Source organism: Anomalospiza imberbis, chromosome 3 (genome assembly GCF_031753505.1).
Source record: "Anomalospiza imberbis isolate Cuckoo-Finch-1a 21T00152 chromosome 3, ASM3175350v1, whole genome shotgun sequence".
Taxonomy (NCBI): domain Eukaryota; kingdom Metazoa; phylum Chordata; class Aves; order Passeriformes; family Viduidae; genus Anomalospiza; species Anomalospiza imberbis.
Genome location: NC_089683.1, coordinates 59,975,177 through 59,996,176, shown reverse-complemented (window position 1 = coordinate 59,996,176; position 21,000 = coordinate 59,975,177). Strand labels below are relative to the sequence as shown.

Below are 21,000 nucleotides of genomic sequence, written 5' to 3'. Positions count from 1 at the left end.
TTAAATTAAATGAGAAGCAGCAGTTTTTTCAAGGTTTGCTATGTTGCCCAAGGAACTGTTTCTCAGCAGAATGACTCTGAGGTTTTGTTTCAAGCAACTCCTTTGGGAGACATCACCTTGCCTTGTTATAGGCATGCCCACTTGGGGATGAGCAAGAGCAGTGTGGGTGGCCCAAACCTAATGACATGAGCCTGTGAAAAAACCTATTTTCTTGATACTTGAAGTATCTTCAATAAAGCTGACCTTTGGAAACAGATACTAGTCACCCAGCAGTGTATTCTCCCCTAGAAGATCGCAAGGAAGGCCCGTACTTTGCTCAGACACGAATGAAAGCTTTCTGCGCCTGCATTTACTTGGCCAGCAAAGAGGTGGACAGAAGACTTCCTCGTTCTTTCCCACCTCATTGTTACAGCAACTTTCACACACATTCACAGAATATTCAGAGTTGGAAGGGACCCACAAGGATCATTAAGTCTAACTCTGAAGTAAATGGCCAATAGAGAGACTGAATCCCCAACCTTGGTGTTACCAGCACCATATTCCAACCAACTGCCTTCTCCCAGGACTGCACACGTACTAAACAAGGGTGGCAGCTGCTGAGCAGCTACGGCCACAGCATGGGCACATGCAGCACAGGTGCTCCTCCTGGTGCTGTGGCTGACATAGGGGCCTGGAAACCTGGCAGGGAACCTGTCCAGCATTTACAGTGGCAGCATAAAACATGAAAATTTAAAATTACCTTTAGATGTTTAAGTGGAAATTATTTTAATTTTTATTTTCAAGTTGTTTAAATCAGAAAAAAAGGAGAGTACTATGATAATTTATTTAATCTAGTTTTTCATTTGCAATTTTTGTTGTTTTTTTCTCCCTGTAGCTAGGTTTACTCTTACTAAAATGACCACCTAAATATTCTGATCTAGAATTAAATAGAACCATTATATTTTTTATGAGAGAATACAGTATATCAACATAAATTTGTTTAGCAATTATATAGTTTAATATATATTCAAATCTTGATTTCTGATAAAGAGAATTATAGATATTATGTATCTTATTTTCAAAGTGACAATTTTTAGTTATCTTCAGTTCTCAACCTTTTGAGTCTATAGGCAGTCATAATTTGCAAACAATATTTGAAGACATAATCATATTTCCTTTTGTTTTGCAGTCACTTACACAATGAAGTTTGTCTTTTGTTTTATATGTGCAACGTGGTTTTCTTTGGTATACCCACAAATATTCCTTCATCTGCCATGTGAACAGCATGACTCTACAAAAGCCCATCCATCTTCCATCTCCTTACTGCCCTGGAGATGCTGTGGAGAGTGACCTTTATGCTTCCGTTACAAACGTGCCTGCTGTGTTTCTCCACCCAAGCCATCTCTCTTGCCACCTCTCCAGTTACTGTTCACTGAACATTCAAATGAAGCTTCTCTTTCATCTCACCAGGAGCTGGATAGCCTGAGCTAGAAATTTGGAAGCTGGGAGACTTTTCCTTCTCTCTGCTGTGAGAAGAATGCAGAAGTGGAGCTCTTTACAAGTGAAGATTGTAAATCTTCACTACATGAGATTTACTGACATGCCTTCTGTAAGACGGTGGCCAGTTGATAAAGGAGTGACAGAATCCAAGACACACAAGTGACAACATGAGGTTATGAATGACACAGGCTGCCCTTGGCTCCACACACAGGGAGACCTGTCCAGAGGTTCATGCTGGACCTACGGTGCTACCCCAATATAGGTAATTAAAGCAGCAATCAAACACCTTAACTTCTACAGGATCAAATCTGGGTATTGCTATGTGAAAACCACTCTTCGATCCTTCTTCACACAACTGATTCTAACATGAGAAAAAGGACTTACAGAAGTTTCTTTCTTTGCTGATATAAATAAAATTGGAAAAAAAAGCCTCTTTCCTACTGTTTGGGACAAATTAGGATTTCTGTTATCAGATGCAATGAAAAAAAATCTATTAGCTTGTTTTCTTTTTAAGCAGTGGTTTTAAAAACAGCTTATTGAATCTGTGTTTGAAAATCCTCACATCCATGTAAAAACTGAAAGGGTATTTATACTGTAAAAGCCCCAAAATAAAACCAGATTCACCTTTACCTCCTTCCTTTAATTCACAGTAAAGAACATAATTTAATCCATACCCTGTACCTGCATAGAATACTACAATCACATTTTTCTTGACAGAGGGAAAAGATATTCACTGTAGTATGGGAAGGAAAAAAAAGAAATGAAAACTTCAGAGAAGAACCAGGGAAGATCTTAATAAAGAGATGAATAAGAAATGAGTCACAAAGAAGGTTATCACACAAAAATGTCTATCTTTTGGGATTTCCTTTCACATTTCAACATTGTAAGACTAAACCTCTGGCTTCCTCTTAATGCACTGAGTACAAATCAACATGAAAAAACTGAAATACAAAATCCAACTAGTGTACAACAGAGGGTACACCAGAGGGTGAAAACTACCCCAGTGAGCATGTACACACAGGAGTTGTACAGAAAACAGTGCACTGAGGCACAACAGTGAATGACTCTGAGAACTGTACTGTAGATATACAGCACCAGGGCTTAAGGCAGCAGCTCTCTGGTTTCCATAGAGCTGCACCATAGTGGGCTGGGAAGAAACAGCGATGGCTATGCTTGTGCTGGGCACCCTCTGCTGGTTTCACAGCAGCAAGTCACCAGGCTTGGGAAATAAATATAATGAAGTGCAAGCAAAATGCAGGGAAGAAAAAACATCCAAACTACAGGCAAGAGTGAAAAAAGAGGGATCAAAATGTCTTTCAAAAATTAAAATAAATAAATACCTGCAGAACTTTTTAGATTTTAACTCAGCTATCTTAGTTGTTTCTCCTTATAGTTTCTATCAAACTAAGAAAGACACCCTACTCTCATAAATACAGCATTAAGCATTTCTTGCATTGAAAATCACTTTTTTCCCCTTTAACATAACTTTTATCAATATCATGGCTAGCAATAATTTCTCCTTAGTTTACAAGACTCCTCCTGAGTGTTGACAGGGTTACATGTGACCCTTCATGGTCTTCAAAGCTGACATAAACAAAACTCCAGCGTTTGAAATTACCAAAAGCAGAACAAAATACCAAAGTACAACAGTGTTAACTCTCAGCAGCAGCCAGCTAGTTGGGCACCAATTCTACATTATAAGCAAGTGAAAATATATGTAAATACCAGTAAATTCACTTAACATCCCTCACAAATCCTTCAGTTTCACAGTTCTTCAAAACCTCAGTAATCTCCCTTTGGTCACTGCCAACACTTCTAAAATATTTTCAGTCAGTACCTAAGCATTAAAGAAAGGAATATAAAATTTCAGGTTTGTTGCATCAGTAACAAAATCAGCAAATGCTTAGAAAATTTTTCAAATGCAACATTTTCACCCTTGCAAGAGGAGTTGCCATACAGTTTAATTTTCACAAAAAGAGGTTCTCTCAGAATATCCTACGATATTCTGACACTTAACAACTTGCTACATCCTATGGAGTTGGTTACAAAAGTGTTCATCATTTTAGAATGCAGAATAAAATATTATATCAATAACCTCAGGTAAGGTGATTGAGCTTCAAAGATCTCTCCTTTTCTTGCCCACAATCCCCTCTTCAGTTCCACTAGAAGAGACTTCCCAGTTCCTGTGCTTTTTGGCTGCTCATTTTTGCATCCTCCTCTAAGTCCATTAGGTTGTGATAAATTCAGGAAACATAATTTTTGAGAGAAGAAAGTTAATAAAATACTAAAGCATTTTGTCAAGGAGCACACTGTACACAAAATCAATGTACAGGTACAGAGGATACAAAGTATAAAGATAAAAGGCAAAATAATAAAAAGAAACTAATTAAAATTTCTTTTTCTGCAGACTACACAGCCAGAAAATATATGTTCTTTTATAGAAATAGCATGATCCAAGAAATATTTTTTAAATTTGTTAAATTTTTCACCACTAGAAAACAACAAATTAATGGCACTCTGATGCAGAGTATAGGATCTTCACCATGAGTAGGGGGTATGAACTCCTTTCACCACTTTTGCATTCATCAAGCTCTATTTCATGCAGGAGAATTAAATAGTGGAGAAGCAATAGTGTTGTTCTCAAAGAAGCAACAGAAAAAGGCACATGTGAAAGGGAGCATTTGCCACATGTCACAGACAAGACCTAGCAACTCCTGTACTGCACAGGTGCCAATAGAGCTCAGGGCTCTGCTTGGTATTTCAAGTGTTCAGCACAAACATGGCAGAAGTGGCCACCCTTCACAAAAGGCACAACCAGCTGCTGACCTTGCAATTCATGTAAGGTCCCTGAGCACCAGTACACATGATAATTAACCAGGAACAACTCATCCAGCTGCTATTCTCATCTTCCTAAATCCAGAGGCTTGTTGCAAAGAAGGGTTCAAAAACTGGATAAGGAAATGCAGGCTTATTTCTTGTCCAGGAAATGCAGTCATTCTTTTTGCATGCTCCTCTTGCTGCACGCAGCCTGAGAAGGTGCTCTTTGCTGAAAGTGTCAGTATGTTTTGGGGACACGTTGGACTTTCTCTCTTAAGAAGGTGAGGAAATAGTCTAAAGTGGCTGGCTAGACACCACTGCTTCATGTAGGCAGGAAAAATATAGAGGAACCGTAAGAGTACATAGAAACTGTTCCTTCAAAACCCATCAAAACTTCACTTTCAGACTGAAGACACTGGAAACCATAATATAATAAGAAGCTTTGAAATGCTCACTTCAAAGTGCTCTTGCCAAAAAAATCAGAGTGAAAATAAAAATTGGGGAAGTATTTTGTCACTCCACTAGAGGTTTTGTGCCTAAAGAAAAACACTAAATCTCCTATTTCAATGTCTTTACAAATGGCTAACAATGGCATCTGAAGGATTCAAAAGGGTACAGGAGGAGACCCAAGATCGTCCTTGTTAGGAACAGTGATGACCATGAGATGTAGTACATTTGTGCTATTACCTAGAATGGTCAAGATTACATGAGGAATGGGAAAACAAATGCAGATGTAAGGTATTTGAGGTATCAGCTTACTGAGAGTGTTTTGGAAGGTCAGAACCACAAAAAGTTTCAGAATTAACTTTTGGCCTTTTCCCAGCAAGTGAGACCTTGAAGTAGGAGTCACCTGCCTATAGTATCTTCAGATACAATTCTGCTCCAGAACAATTCAAACAAGCACCTACAGTGGTTTTATCGTATTTCTTGCTTGTAACTGGGACCCCTTCAAGCAGAGCCCCTGGTTCACAAATCTCATTTGGCAGTTATTATCATCTTGAAAAACATACTAACTTTAAATACTTCTCCTATTTATAAATATTAAACACGTGACAAAGTTCAGGATAAAAAGACTGCTGTAGTGATACCACTGTTGTGGCTCAGGTAGAAAAGACAATCTTAATCCCTGGATGAGCAGGGACCTTGTGTCTATATGGCTTAATACTATTTCACTCTTAAGCCTGTGCACCTGACAAAACACAGTAGTTTGCCTGGACATATTTGCACTCCCTGTGCTACCTCACAGCCTGAGATGAAAGGTTATGGTTGGTATTTTTCTAGCCAAGTGTCAGGGTACTTAAAGTTTTGCCTTTCACAGTTCACCAGCACATCATTTTCTATAGTATAAGACTGGGAACCTTGAATTCTCTTATAACAAAATCAACCACCAACAAGACTGAACCTTTCTTATATATGCAACAATATTTTGTTTTGCTTTACTTTAAATAAATAAGACGCCAAATAGTGTAAAAAATCTGTTGTAACCAACCAAACACTTCATAGCAAGCTAGATTTAGAACACCAACTAAATATTTAGATTTTTAAATATTCAACTGATTTTCAGAGGTGATGTGCAGTTAAATCTGTATGTGAACACTCCCATGTCTAACTCTGACTCCTTTGACAGGACAAAGATGGAAGACAAACAAGTCTGTGTCAGCTGCAGGGAGACCTTAAGTGGAGCATGCATGGCAAAAGGAAGAGTGAATACTGAAGTCTGTGTTTCCTTCCACAATGTAGACTGTAAATTCTCCAGCTAAACTTTCCATAAGCTTCTGTAAAATGGACATAAACATACACTGATAGTTCCACAATAATAAATTACATGTATTGCATGTTTTGGGGTATGTACCTCAAGTCAATGCTAGGCTGTTACTGTAAGACAAGATGTGTAATTTCAAAGCTGCATTCTAAGATGCTTAATAGGACCCAGTTTTGGAAAAAAAAAAAGTGAGACAAAAGAACAATGATTAAATTTCTTGAAAAGGGCCACTAAAAAAATGTCATTTTTATGAAAAACAGCCCATTAATTACAATCTTTCCAGTTCTTTAGCAGACTTTTTAATCCTAAAAAATGCTAGAAATATTTACAGAATTGCTTTTAAAATTTGTTCCTTTTGGACTTATGTTTGTCTGTTTTAATGTATCAACATAAGAGACATTTAGAACAAATTAATTCTCCAAGCTGGAAAAGTTAAATTCTTCATAGCTTTCAGCCAATCTGTTTGTTGCTTAAATTTCTTCACTCTGAATAAGAATAATTAGAATATCTGGGGACAAGGAGAGGAATGGAAAAGAAAAAATCAAGACTTTGGTATTCACTACTATGTACAAGTTGCATGGGAAAACTCCTGAGGCTGCTCTAGCTTGTGCACAATTTTTCAAGTTGCATATTAGAGACAGGATAATCTGCTAGGATGTGTGAAAAATGCCATTTTAATTACATTCTTGAGCATGCTAGAACCAGACTATCATGACAAATATATGCAATTTTGAATAAAATTTTTATTTCTCTCTTTTTTTTTTTTACATGTCATTCATTACTTCTATTCTGGTTAATACAGAAATATAAGAACTTTTCATGGAGAAAGAAATTTATGGAGGAGAGTTAAGCAGCACATTCTAAAATGAAATAAGAAAACTTTATTAACCTAGTGCATTCATTTTTCAAAATCCTTTGCAGAAAAAAAATGCTATTTAAATAAAACATAAGCTTTCAAAAAAAGCAGTATGCAGATGAAGAAAAGAAAGCTGGAGGACATCATGGATTTTGAACAAAGAACAGTGACCATGTATTAAAGGGATGCTCTACGTGCTACAGCGAAAAGATCTACTTAGAAAGTACAATCGTTTTGGGAGAGCCAGAAGATAAGACCAATGCATTTAAGTAGCTTTAATTTGCTTTCTTTCTTTCTCTACAAACTCTTACGAATTTCCTAGCACACGATTAGACATGTATAGTGCTTGCAATTTTTCCGGACATGTTATACACTTCCTCATACTCTTAGAATCCCAATAAAATCTTTATTAGGGTTGCCTGCTCATAAATACTTGCATAGGAAAGAGAATCTGAAAGGGAAAAAAGTTATCCCCTAGAAGCCTTTGTCTTAAAAGCAGTGGAAAAATCAAGGAAAGTAGAACCATATAATCTTCTACCACCTGCTCTTCTAAAGGCCCCTGAAAAAGAAACTGAGACACCTAAGACAGAGCTTGAAATCCTGGACCTAATGAAACAGTCATGTCCCACTGGTAAACAAGTGAGGCTGTATAACACATACAGGTTTAGACTAAAGCAGCATTATTTTAAGTTCTCTAGCAATAACATGAAAGAATGTAACACCTTTAATCAAGAAAATGTGTTTTTTCTGCAGATAGCAGAAAGCAAGAGTTGCTGCAGTCAGCACTTGTCAAACTGGGATACTGTTGTGAAATGCACCCTTATAGCTACTGAGACAATGCTAAGTAATCAGTAATTATCTCTGTACTAAGTAGACATTCCTCAATAGCAATGTTTGAGATTGGTGATTCACACAATTTGGTAATCTCCCCTTCTTTTTCTGTGATAGCTTTGCCTTAAACAGCATCACTCCCAACTTCTCACTAGTGTCTGTATCATAGAGATGCAATACATAGAATGTATTACTTTTTGAACAGGTTACACAGGCATTAATCAGAATATCCTCTAATCAGCATTCAGAGTCGAACCCTGAACAAGGGCAGTATTTGAACTAGGAGATAACACAAACAAGGAACAAAATAATCTTGGATTTTATACCAAAACTTCAGTTTAGCACATTCCCTGCAAGTGATATAGTTCTTCATCATGCTTTTGGCTGGGTTCTAAATGGGTTCTAAAGTATTTACTACTTAAAGATACCCAAACAGATATATTAACATCTGTGTCAAGTTGTACCTCCAAGAACCTTATAAACTTACAAATATTTACACCTACCTGAGTTTTGTGGGGGGGGGGTCTTTTGTTGTTTGGACAACAAAAGGTAAGGAGGTGTTAATTTTTAACTGAGGTATGAGCAATACTAAGAAAAATGCTTAGTAGTACTTAATCTTTGGATGCTTGCTTGATCGTTAATTAGCAAATATTTAGCCTGAATGCACACATTAACTCCTACTGAATCTAAAAAAAAAAAATTATTCATGCTTTCTAACTGTATTTTTTCTCATTTCAAATTAGGCTACCAAGCTATTGCTGCTGAAAAACTGTTATCTGTCCAGTGGTTTACATATAGATCTGCTCTGTACAGTATTTTTGGTGTCTGCTAGAATATGCTATTTCATGCCACTTTCCTGTTTTCCACGGTGCTTCTGATCATGAAATGAGGATTGCAAGAACAAAGCATGTGTGAAGTGTACACACAGAAAATGCTGGCAGGATGCACACAAAACTTAAATATTGCACTTCAATATTTAGTAAAAATAACATTTTATCCCAATCACTTCAAATTTTTACGTTCTAATAAAAACAATTGGTGCCTCAATCATTTTATCAATTCATAGAACTTCAGCCCTCCAAGTTCATAGTTTTAATACAGTGTTTTCTAATCAACGTGGAATTTGAGAGATGCCATTATTTTGCTTTTTAATAGCAAAATTCCAAAACAATCAGCAAGCATTTTAATTTGCTGTCAGTATTTTACTTTTAATCACAGACAGCTTTACCACTAGGGTCCTCAACAGTCAATTACCTGCATTGGTAGTAATACTGCACAAAAGATCCATGAGGTTCAAGATAAAGACTTATGGTTGTCCTAGATTTAAACTTCTCAGTTATGCAACTGAATGACATAATTCAAAGGTATTTCTAACTTATTCTAAGAGGAATTCTGTGATAGAAACACTTGACAAAATAATGTAATGCAAGCATGTGAAAAAAAAATGAAAATGAACTGGACAAACTAGCACAACCTTCAGTAAGCATTTAATAAAGTTGAGTGTACACTTACTGTTTATGTATTTACACAACTGAAATGACAAAGATTTTCTGGAAGAAAGTCACTGAATCCAAAATTACATTTCAAGTTCTACAGACAAAAATTTATTGATTTTCTCTGTATTTTTGTCTGAAGTTTGAAATAGGCAGTCCTTTTCAAAAGGACAAACTTAAGGCACACTTATAACTGCATTTCACTGCATAGCTGAATGAGATGTGATTACCTCAGAAACAGCATAAATCCAAGATGGCAGTGACAGAGCTTCCATTGACTAGATGAAGGTGAATGCATTTTTAGAAGGGACTTTATACACTGAGATACTTAATTCCTGCTGTTGTCAAGAAAAAAGCTACTTACAATACGATCTCTATTTAATGTGGAAGTGACATTCAGATCCAAATTCCCTGCAACTATGGCTTAGGTGAATCCTACTGACCTACATCTAAGTTAACAATTCTATATCCATTTAACACTCTTCACCTACTCATTTAGTAAGGATTTCTTGCACTGGCTTGCACACAATTGTAATGTTCTAGCATGCAAATCAACATGGCTGTGAAGTTACCTGTGAAGTGTTTGAGAAATACATCAAGTCATCTGCTTTAAAGAATCTGTTTTTCTGCATTTCAACAGAAACCTTAACACACACTAATGTGAACACATATGCACTATGACACAGATATGCATACAGAAAATAATTCAAGAGGATTTTTGCAGCATTAAAACATTAATCATTAAAAAAAATTTCAACTAGCCTGTTTACAAGTTACAATGCTCTCTGACCATACTGGTTTTTTGCAAAGTACAAAACAGTCCCTTGTCTGAGGGCTTTAGTATGATTTCATTAGATAAGAAAATTTAAAATTAGCACTAGTGACTTAACTTTAAAAGGAAAACGACAGATTAGTAAACCAGTGATACAACTAATATCACTGTTAGTATGCAAGTGCTGAAATGTGCATTTTAAACTCTTGGAGAGAGAAAACACATTCATCTGTAACTATACAATACATCTTAAGAACCTCTTCATTTGTAAGAGTGCTTAGACTGCTAGAACTTCCTCCTCTAATCTTTGGTAGCAGACCATCTAAAAGATATTAAGAGTAGGATATTCAATGAGACAACCCTTCATCATCAAGTTCTTGCAAGATAAGAATAAAAGAATAATGGTAAATACAATTTTACAGCTTACCAACTTCAACAAAAACCCTGTTAACAGACTCTCATCACTGACAAGAATCACTTTTCAGATCCTATATGTAAGTTATTATTCAAAGAGATGTCATGAGTTTTCTTTTTAGTAGCTCTACTTGGCTTTTCCTGACTATTAAATATCAAGTACATACACTAACTGAATTATGTTTATTGTGCACCCAAAGAACTTGTACCAAATAAGTGGAGTTAACAACATCACTGTGACAGCCCTTCGAGGAAAAATGTAAGACTAGTTACAATTAAGGAAAGATGCTTTTGCCATTCTTGTTCAAATAAGTAGCTTCAAATTAAAAAAGAACATCCTGCCTTTATGCCTTTTAAAACAATCTCTCATTTACACCATTAAACGGCTTCACAGTGTGTGCCTACTTGTGGAAAGGAAGCTGAAAGAAAAATCCTTTAATACCTGAATCAACAATAACAAAAAAGGGAAAGAAAGATTCTTCAATAACATTAATTAATAACAAAAATTTGTCCAGTTAGTCTTGGTGACTCCTGATATTCTGAGTAGGTTTTAAAATTATAAGGCTGGAGTATGACTTTTTACAAGAGTATGCAATGATAGAACAAGGGGCAATGGCTTTAAACTGATGTACTGCAGACTTAGATTAGACAGAAATTCTTTACTGTGAGAGTGGTGAGGCACTGGAACAGGTTCCCAGAGAAGTTATGCATGTCCCATCCCTGGAAGTGTTCAAGGCCAGGTTGGAGGCAGTTTTGAACAACCTGGTCTAGTGGAAGGTGTCCCTGCCCATGGCATGGGAGTTGAAACTAGATGATCTTTAAGGTCCCTTTCAAACCAAACCATTTGATGATTTTGACTGTTCAGCTCTCCTATTATCAAGAAACAAAAAGTCACCATTACTGAAAAGACAGAGAATGAAATTCAGGATCCATTTCTATCAGTTTCAAATCAAATTACCCAAAGATGTGAGTTTGGGGAAAAAGTCAAGAGTACTTTCAGTTTGACCAGCAGAAAATATCCTTGAACATGGTCAAAACTGCAATTTCAGAGACTTCTGTAAAAAAATTGGCTTATCTTATAAACATCTTCTATACCTAAGTTTATTTTATAATTTTCCAACTGTGTTTAAGGAATGCTTGCGCATGCCTCACTACAGGCTTGATTACAGTACTCCCATCTTGACTTACTCAGGCTAAAAGTTCCTTAACTTCATAAAGTCATTTAAATCACTTAAGTGTCTCTACATATTTTATAGAGCTCTACTGAAGCAAAGGGAGCTAACAGAATATATTCCCCTGAGTCTGTAACAAAAGGAAGTACCACACATATAAAGTATACCAGTACTTCACAGGAAAAGGCTTCAGCAAAGAAATCATGTCCTTATAGCGTGTCCTACATTTCATCTTTATGGATATGGTGCTCTCCTCAAAGGCACTACAGTGAAAGAACCATAGCCTGTTTAAAAAGGCAAATACATCAAACAACTTACTGATGCATAAGTTCAAGCTCAAGTAAATGTGCATGCTTAAATACAATGTGTTGCCGGCAAAGCTACCTCAAATGTTTTTCAGTGTGTCTGTTACTTATGTGAATTGTACATCAGCTTCCTCAGTTGCTAGAACCCACAACCTTTCATCACTACAGCAAGCTTTAAACCGGTGTAAGCCAGAACTGCTACCTCAGTGCCTGGGCCCCATCATCTTTCTGTCCCAATCTCATTCTCTCCTTTGCAAAAGCAAAAATTAAAAGTCCCTCCCATGAATCACATCAAATAATTGGTCTGGGCATCAGGACAGTTCCCTTCAGTGCACACATTGGCTTATGATGGCTTAATCTACAATAAGAAAGGAAAGTCTTCACTCCAGCTGTGAAACATTTAAAATTTTCTACTGGCAAGATAGAGAAACCAGACTGTTTCACTAATATCAAGTCCTTTCAAGTTTCTAAATATGGCTATATTTTGGTAATACATATCTGCATGCTACATTATTTAAATAAGAAATAGAACAGTTCTAGCTGTAAACATGATGCAACTGAAGACTGCACAACAAACTTTTATTCTACAAAAAAACAGCATTTAGAAATTGATGGGTGTAACACATATGTACAGTAGCCAATTTATTCATGTTTGAAAGATATTAACAAAGATAATAGATTCATTAAATGTACTGTTCTATATCACTACTAACCAAATTGTTTTAACAACTCTCACCTGGTAATTTACCTAAATCTTCATGCTATGAACACTTGGCACACTGCCAGCCCCAGTTTAGAAGAACAAGAGATTAACTTCTAGTTTTCAGGAGGTTTTAAACAAAATGTTTAAAAAGTAAAGCTACTGCCAATATGTGTTTGATTTTGAGTATTTCTGTGGCCTGTGGCTGAAGCCTTTTCAAACTTAACATATCAAAATGAAATAAAACCCCTTAAGTTCATAAAATATGATTAGAACTATTTTATGCTTTTGGGCTTTCACACAATCAAATCTGCCTGACCAGAACACTATGAGTAGCTGGTGCAGCAGCATCAGTTGAGCTCTTTGAGCCAGAGACTGCCCGTGACAATACATTTACCTTAAACACTGTTCATCTCAACTCCCAAGACACGTTCTGGTAATAAACACACCAGCAAGGTCCATTACAAAGCAGTGGTTATTTAATGCATACCTAATGACTACTACTTGCACAAAGATAATAATTCATTCAAGTCCACTCTTTCCAAGGGCCACCTTCGTTAAGCTGACTGTTTACTATCCAGAATAAAAGACTCTGGAACTGAAAAACTGAACCATGACACAGCATGAAAAAATACCCCACCATCCAGAGGAAGAGGACTACACACACAAGTAACTTGCTTCTAGGTTCAAAGGCATGCTAATGCTTTACACTCATGTGATGTTTTCATACTTTCACCCCTTTGAGGGAAGCAGAAGGGGAAATAAAATTTGCATGTTAATGCTTCAATGTTAAAGATCAAAAATCTAATCTGAGCTAAAAATGTTTCTTTTACCAAAGGGGCATTCATGTACCCTTATTATCTTATTATGCAAGAGGAAAGCAACTTTCTTAAAACTGAGTGAAAGGATGCTTTCAGACTCAGAATTTTAACAAAACTTATTTTGAAAGAAGTTGGTGAAACACACTTGAATGGAACAAACTGAAAATCTGACATCATCCTACAGCTTATCCTTTCTAATTGAAAGGATACACAAGCAGTAAAGCAGGTGAAACAGGAGAGAATAGCATTACTAATTTACCTAAGTAGCCAATTCATCTCAACAATTTAAAAAGAGGTTCAACTTCAATGTTATTCCATCAAAACACAACCCTCCAACTCTTATTTCTGTTAAAAACATGTAGGGTTTTTAGACCAACATCAGCTTACTTTTCATACAACATTTCTGAACTTTGAGTCATTAAAGTCAATTAACCACAAAGTACTCAAACACTAACACTATCTATCCAGAACACCAAATATATTACAAAATAAAAAAATGCAAATACTCATTTAAGTTTTGGCTTCATGTATATCTGCATTTTAAAAAGTAAGCTGGAATACTACTGCATATTCTTACAGTATATATGTTCCACCTTCTAGAAGTAGTAAGAACATTGTAACAATGAGCATGAGCAGATAAATAGAAGCTTGACAGTACTGCAGTGAAATAAATTTTACCTTACTACCTAAAGAAGGTGAAAGGCAAATTTTCACAACCTAGTTTCATTTCAATTTTATTGAAGTGCCTACAGCATTCTGTGAGTGCTTGCACATACACAGGCACGCACAGAAAAAGTGGTATCTACAAACAGTTTACACAGATATTTACATACATGTTATTTACATAAACTAATATGACTGCATGATCTTTGATGAAAAAACCATATGCTTCTTGCACATATAACTGTTGCATTGGTTTTACAAAAGTAATATAAACCATTTGCAACAACTGGCTAAGCATATCTCATAGCTGATTCCAAGTTTTTAGAGCTTGCAGGTTTTTTAAAAAAATACAATACCTAAAACACTGTTATCAAACAAATATGCTTTATTGGCATCTAAAAACAAAATGCACCCAACATTAAAATGTACTTTTTCATTTCTTAAAACCACTGCAGTACGAGGAACAAATCACAAACACTTACTTTAGAGAAAACAGAGACTATAGTGTAGATTTTACAAAATCACTTTTAATCTCTGTGTTATGCTCCTTAAGTAACATGGGCCGTTTTTTTTTCTGCCGAATTGTAGGAACATAAAATATCACACCTTTATCTATACTTTAAAATTCTGCAGCAGCCTAAAAACACGGACAAGATACACCAGCACCTGTTTTCAAGTATAACAATTTTGATAGCCAAACTAAGGGTAGTATCTAAAAATTCCATTTTCTTCCATAGGAAGTCTTTGTTTGACAAGCTGTTAATTTATCATTGTGAAATTAAAAGCAACTGGGGGCAAGTTTATGCTTTACCAAAGAAACAAAATAAAATTAAAAAAAACAACAAAAGCAAAAAAACGTTTACCTACCATGTTCAAATTAAGAACAGTGTTCTATACAAGTCAGTTGTACAGTTATTTAAGTGAAAGATGAACAAGAACATCAGATTAACTTAATTCTGGCAGACAAAAGTGAACTGCTATGGTCCAGTCAGCCATTTATCTATTACAGAGAGATGACAACTTTACAAAAGGTATCTTTTACCTACTGAGTGATGATTATGTCCCCTCAGTTTCTGTGCTTTCTACCACTGGTTCACTCTCTATATCAGCTTCTGTGTCACTCTTCTCTTTGTTTATCTCGACAGAAGATGTCAGTTTTTCATAAAGTTCTGGATCATCCTGCACCTGTGCAGTTGGTGGCTGACTGTCTGTCTCTGTATTTTCACCATTTACCTGGGGCATATTATCAGCTTTGCGTTGAGAAGTGGCCCCATCAAAATATTCAAAAACCCGTGGATGTGGAGGCGGGATCCAGTTGTTTGACATTCTGTCTCTTCCAAACCTGTTTCCATTAATTTCTCTGCAAAAATTAAAATCTCTGTCATCCCTATCCCTCTGTCTTTCCCAGGGTCTTCTGCGGTCATCAAAATCTCTGTGAGCATCTTGTTCAAATCCTCTATTCCAACTAGGACCACTTCTACTATCAAACCTATAGTTTACATGCCGAAACCTCTCTCTGTCTTCATGAAAGCCTTTAGGGCCACCATAAATAGGGAAGGCATGGTGCTCTCTTTCATCATAATCTCCTCTCTGTCCCCAGTGCTTGTCTGAATTGAAACCAAAATGCTCTCTTCGGCCAAGGTTATCTATACCTGGTCTTCCAAAATTTTCTCTCATGTCTATATGTGGTCTTGCAAAGTGTTCTCTTCCATCTACTGGAGGCCTTCCTATACCCTCTCTTGGATCAAGTGGTGGTCGTCCAACAGAATCTCTGACATCCACTGGAGATGGTCTGTTAAGATTATCTCGGTTTTCCACCGGAGGAAAGCGATAATCTCTGTCCCCCTCCTGTTGAATGTTATCACCTCCAAGTGGTAGCCTTTTCTCTGGATTAGAAATGTTATCAATATTTTGTCTTCCTGGTGTTCCAAAAGGTCTTTCTGTTTGATTAAAAATATCTCCTGGAGGAAAAGGACCTCGAGGTGGTGGTGGGTGAAGAGATGGATCAAGGATTGTGGGAGGAGGAATAGCACGCTGTGGTGGCATTCCTGGCTGCATTAATGGAAACCTTGGTCCAGGCGAATGGGGCATTAGGCCTGGACGGATATCTATAAGAGGCATTCCTGGCATTCTTTGATTACTGATATTTAAATGAGGCATGTTTGGAACTGCAGCTGGATGCTGCATTGCCAGAAGTCCAGAATTACTTGAAATATTTGGTGGTGGCACTCCCATAAGTCCAGAACTTGTTGAAACATTGGGTGGTGGCATTATGAGAAGCCCAGAGTTGCTTGAAACACTCGGTGGCTGTACTCCTGCCAGAATTCCTGAGCTGCTGGACACACTGGGTGGCTGCATTCCTGTCAGAAGGCCAGGGCTGCTTGAGACACCGGGCGGATGAACTCCAGCTAGAAGCCCTGAGCTACTTGAGACATTTGGTGGTGGCACTCCAGCCATAAGTCCAGAGTTACTTGAGGCGTTAGTTGGCTGAATCCCGCCAGCAAGAGAAGAGCTACTGGAGACAGCAGGTAGCTGCATTCCTCCTGCAAGACCAGAATTGCTGGAAACAGTTGGTGGTTGCACTCCTCCTAAAAGTCCAGAGCTGCTTGAAACACTGGGTGGCTGAACTCCCCCTGCAAGCCCAGAGCTACTTGAGACAGTGGATGGTGGCCCTTCTCCAGTAAGTCCAGAATTGCTTGAGACACTGGGTGGCTGCACTCCTCCAACAAGTCCAGAGGTACTCGAGACATCACTCTGCACTGAAATGCAGTGACAAGAAAAACAATTAACAAAAATACTAGTGTAACACACAGCACTCAAAACAAAATGCAGTTTAATCCATGTTCAGGTAATGCATGCAGTCATGAAGCTGCTGATAAGGTCTGTCCTAGCTTTTGTAACTATTATATATTATTTCAATCACATTGGTGATACATAGACATTATGCCACAGAAATTAATGCCTCTACATAGTAAAGACTGTACAGTAGCTTAAAATTAACAAACCCTGAAGCCATCACCCAATTTATGCAATGAAACTATTAAAATATTTTATGAAGTTCTATAGACGTTATACCATCCTACCATCTCCTGCTCCTTTCCATTGCTACTTGTGTAATCAAACTGCCTTTTTTAAGAAGTCTTCTAATGGCTTCCCAGACTCAGCTTTACTTCTTGAGACTATGAGAAAAACATATTTGACCATAAGCTGCCAGCAGTCAATGATCAGATGATGACAAAGATGGTTCTCACCACTTCCCCAAATTAAATTCAGCCCAAAACTTCCTATTATGTAGTTACTAGCTCAATGGACTATGATTTGTAAAAATCTCTCAGCAGAGTATGATGCTTCCTGTACACTATCATATCATATAATGAAAACATTTCTTACCAGATCTATTGTTTTCACTGGAAGAAAGCTGAAGGTCTGTAAGATGTGGTCCTTTGTCATCTGATTCTGGTTTGTTGATTGGCAGGGGATTAAAAACACTTCCAGCAGATAATGTTGGAGTAGCAAGATTGCTAGTAACTGTGCCAACTGGTAGAACAAGGCCAGTAAAAGGAACATCCTTCATCGTCTCTTGTGCAATTGGTAATGGAGGCTGTACTAAAGCTGTAGAGATATAAAAGAAGTGTTATCACAGTAATCATATAGTGAAACCTTCAAATTTAGTTTGGTAGAAGTCAGGCTGATAAATCAGAAGAAGTGAAATTAATTACCCTCACTGGTACATTTTTTGACAATAGATTTCTTATCCTCAATCAGCAATGCAATATTTAGGGCTTTTTTCTAGAGATCATGAGGTGCAGGCAAACCTAAGCAATCAGTACTCTAACATATCATTAAATGTTAAATGAATACAGTTAGAATGCTAAACTAAAATAAATTATTATATATTATTCAGTGCCTAAGACCAAATAATTCCAGTAACAGCTACATGTGTTAGAAAGGCCTAAGTATTGAACTATGCATACAAATAATTAACAATTTGCAACTTAACTCCATGTTAGGTATAGTTTTACAGTCTACATTATAAGCTCTGTAAGCCTTTTTCTCAATGCCTGCTTAAACCAGCTAAACAACAACTTTTGTGTTGCTATTTCCCATTACACAGAATTAACTTGCTTTTGATTAAATAACAAGGAGTATATAAACAAAGTAAACTTTTCATCACACACAAACAATTGCTAGAGCAATCAAACTTACGTGTTGGAACAACTGGTGGGACAACAGGTGGCGGGACAACAGGTGGTGGGACAACAGGTGGAACTGGAGGAGGCATATAACCTATATGGAAAAAATGACAAATGATTACACAAAAAGCAAATAAACTTTTGCAGTAAAAGATTGCCTACAGTATTTATCCCAAAAGGTTGTGCCACTGTACACTAGCAAACAACAAATTAATAGGAAGAGGCAACAGTGGTTATTGTTTTCAAAAATAACCCCATCTTCACTACAGATGATCTGCAGACGCATCTCTAAGTGTTATCTGCCAGTAGCATCCAAAGAAGAAAATCAAGAGTTTCAAACTTTTCAAAAGCAAAGAGATTGATTTTAAGTACTTGTAAATTTTAATTTTTCACAAAGGTAGACAGCTGCAATTCTTATTCTCAATAGAATAATTGGTAAAAATAATACCAAGTTAGATATAAGTAATTATATAGTATGCAATTTAGGAGTCAAAGGTGAACTCACTCAGACAGTAACCAGCAGCTGACAGAAAACTTTGATGTACACAGAGGCACATGAACTGCCTATGCTCATTACACACTGCATTTAATTTCTACTGACTTACCTGGAGGTGGCTGTGAAGGGTTGAAACTTGCTCTCAAGAAGGGTGGAGGAGGAATTGGGCTATAACCAGGAGGAGGGACAGACATTGTGACAGGAAATGCAGGTGGAACCAAGCTAACAGCAGGCACAGCTGGAGCTACTGGAATCTTTTTTCATGGAAAGAAACACAAGCAGCTTCAATACATAACAGTATTCAAAGACATTAAAAGGGATAAACTGATTTAACTGTAATTCACATCAAGCACTAAATGTACCAAAGGCTTTGTATGTTTCAAACACCGAGGAACTAGATTGCATTCTGGAATGGTACACTATGAACAAACAAGGACACTGGAAGAATCCTATGTTATCTTTACTTGATTCTCACACAGCCGAAAATACAGTTTAACACAAAGTCTATTCAAGAATAAAAATGTACCTATCACAGAAGGGTGAATGCAGAAATGCAGAGAGAGAAAAGGAAGAAAAATGTAGATAGTGTAGTAATTTGGGGGCACTTTGAAAACAGTGATTCTGGTGTCTAGAAGAACTTATGTATTTTAGAACAGTCCTGGAAAATTAAGTTTAGTGTGCGTAATTGTAAGGCTAATAATCCCGATGAAATCCTGAAAATTATTTAATACTTCTTGAATGTTTGAGCTATGCATTTTGTTACAGTGCATCATATTTACAATGCTGCAATTAGAAGCAGTATAAATGCAATATATACATGTATATCTAAATATATACTGATCACAGTGTACATTAGGAGACAACTGAGATAAGAAGACTGAAGACAGTTTTTGCGAAGAGAAAAAAGCCCAAAATTCAATTCAAGTAAATGCAAATATATTAACATTCATATAATTTTATGTCAGTTCAACAACTAGAAATGTCCATACACAGTTGGAAAGATAAAACACTAATAATATAAGTAAAAAAACTTTTGTATTAAGCAACTGCATGAAATTAAAGATTATGCTCAAGCATGGCAACTATTTTTTTCTAAAGTATTTCAGAGATGAACACTAATGGATGCAGGACTTAAAAATATTTTATCACTTAAACTCAGCATTAAAGTTTACCTGTATTGAATAAAAAGTCTGCCCACAGTTCTGTGGGGCTTTTGCAAACTCAGACAATACCAACCTGCAGCATAGTGACTGGTTGTGTGTAAGCTTCTGTCTGTGTTGTAATAACGGTACTCTTATCAACTGTAGCACTCTGCGTCGTTTGAGTATTTTCTTTAGCAGCTTCTGAGCTTCTGGCTGTTTCCCACTCTTTAAAAATGATGTATTTTATTATTAAAAGATAATTAATATGTTATTTTTGTTTAGATGTCTTCCTTCTTAAACAATAAATTTGAATCTAGTATCTACATAGAGGCATTACAAAGAGCCCTCAAACTTATGTTAAAAAGAATGCATGCAATTATTTATTATTGTGTATTTTAAAGAACAAAAAATATCTTTATCTACCTGCAATGCTTTTTAATTTGCCTGTATACAAACTGATTTTTCAAAACTTAACAACCTTTTTCACCAATCATTCTGTTAACAATTTGCAATACAGAGTACGCTCCTGTTTTCTAAATCTCATGTAGCCAATATATGTATGTTATCACTCAGCAACTGTATACTGAGAAAGAATCCTGATGTTAAACAAACCCTACCACAACCTCCACTTCTTCCATCTGCCATTTCTTCAAGAATTTTGTACTTTAAGTGTAACATAGTGAATGTGTTTAAGTAATGTTACATGTTTTAATTTTTGTTATTTATACTCAATTTTCACTGAAAGCAAGATTGCATTTTGACCTGAAGGAATCACTGTCAATACTATAAAAGTCTTCATCTACTGTTTATTTTGATATAGATCTGTTTCAAGAAGTTACAGTACAAGTAAATCTTTCATAAACCTAACAAACTGTTCAACTAGGTTTCAGAATAAGAACTAACACTACTTGTTTTCCTGTCTCTCTGACTTTATGGAAAAAATACCATAAGGTTCTGTTAAGCTGTGCCTATCTGGACAAGTTCTAATTTCAACATAAGTCTTTTATTGGAATATAAGACTTTACTAATGATAAGCAGACAACAATTTCTATACAGATTAATATTTCACATACCAGTGCACAAA

The 21,000-nt window shown here is 36.4% G+C and overlaps 1 protein-coding gene across 5 annotated transcripts in view; it reads right to left on the bottom strand.

The window, feature by feature from the left end:
- Positions 1-21,000, bottom strand: part of SCAF8 (SR-related CTD associated factor 8) — a 164,612-nt gene that overhangs the window by 96,919 nt on the left and 46,693 nt on the right. For 3 of the 5 annotated variants that reach the window (XM_068184660.1, XM_068184662.1, XM_068184663.1), the window contains 5 exons: positions 20,011-20,141; positions 18,884-19,028; positions 18,292-18,372; positions 17,476-17,697; positions 14,453-16,844 (listed from right to left, as the gene is read on the bottom strand). In XM_068184660.1, the coding sequence (XP_068040761.1) occupies positions 15,142-16,844; positions 17,476-17,697; positions 18,292-18,372; positions 18,884-19,028; positions 20,011-20,141 (2,282 nt within the window). In that variant the 3' untranslated portion in view covers positions 14,453-15,141. Of the gene's footprint in view, positions 1-14,452; positions 16,845-17,475; positions 17,698-18,291; positions 18,373-18,883; positions 19,029-20,010; positions 20,142-21,000 lie in introns of those variants that run through there. The other 2 variants (XR_010997283.1, XM_068184661.1) reach the window with 1 other exon arrangement.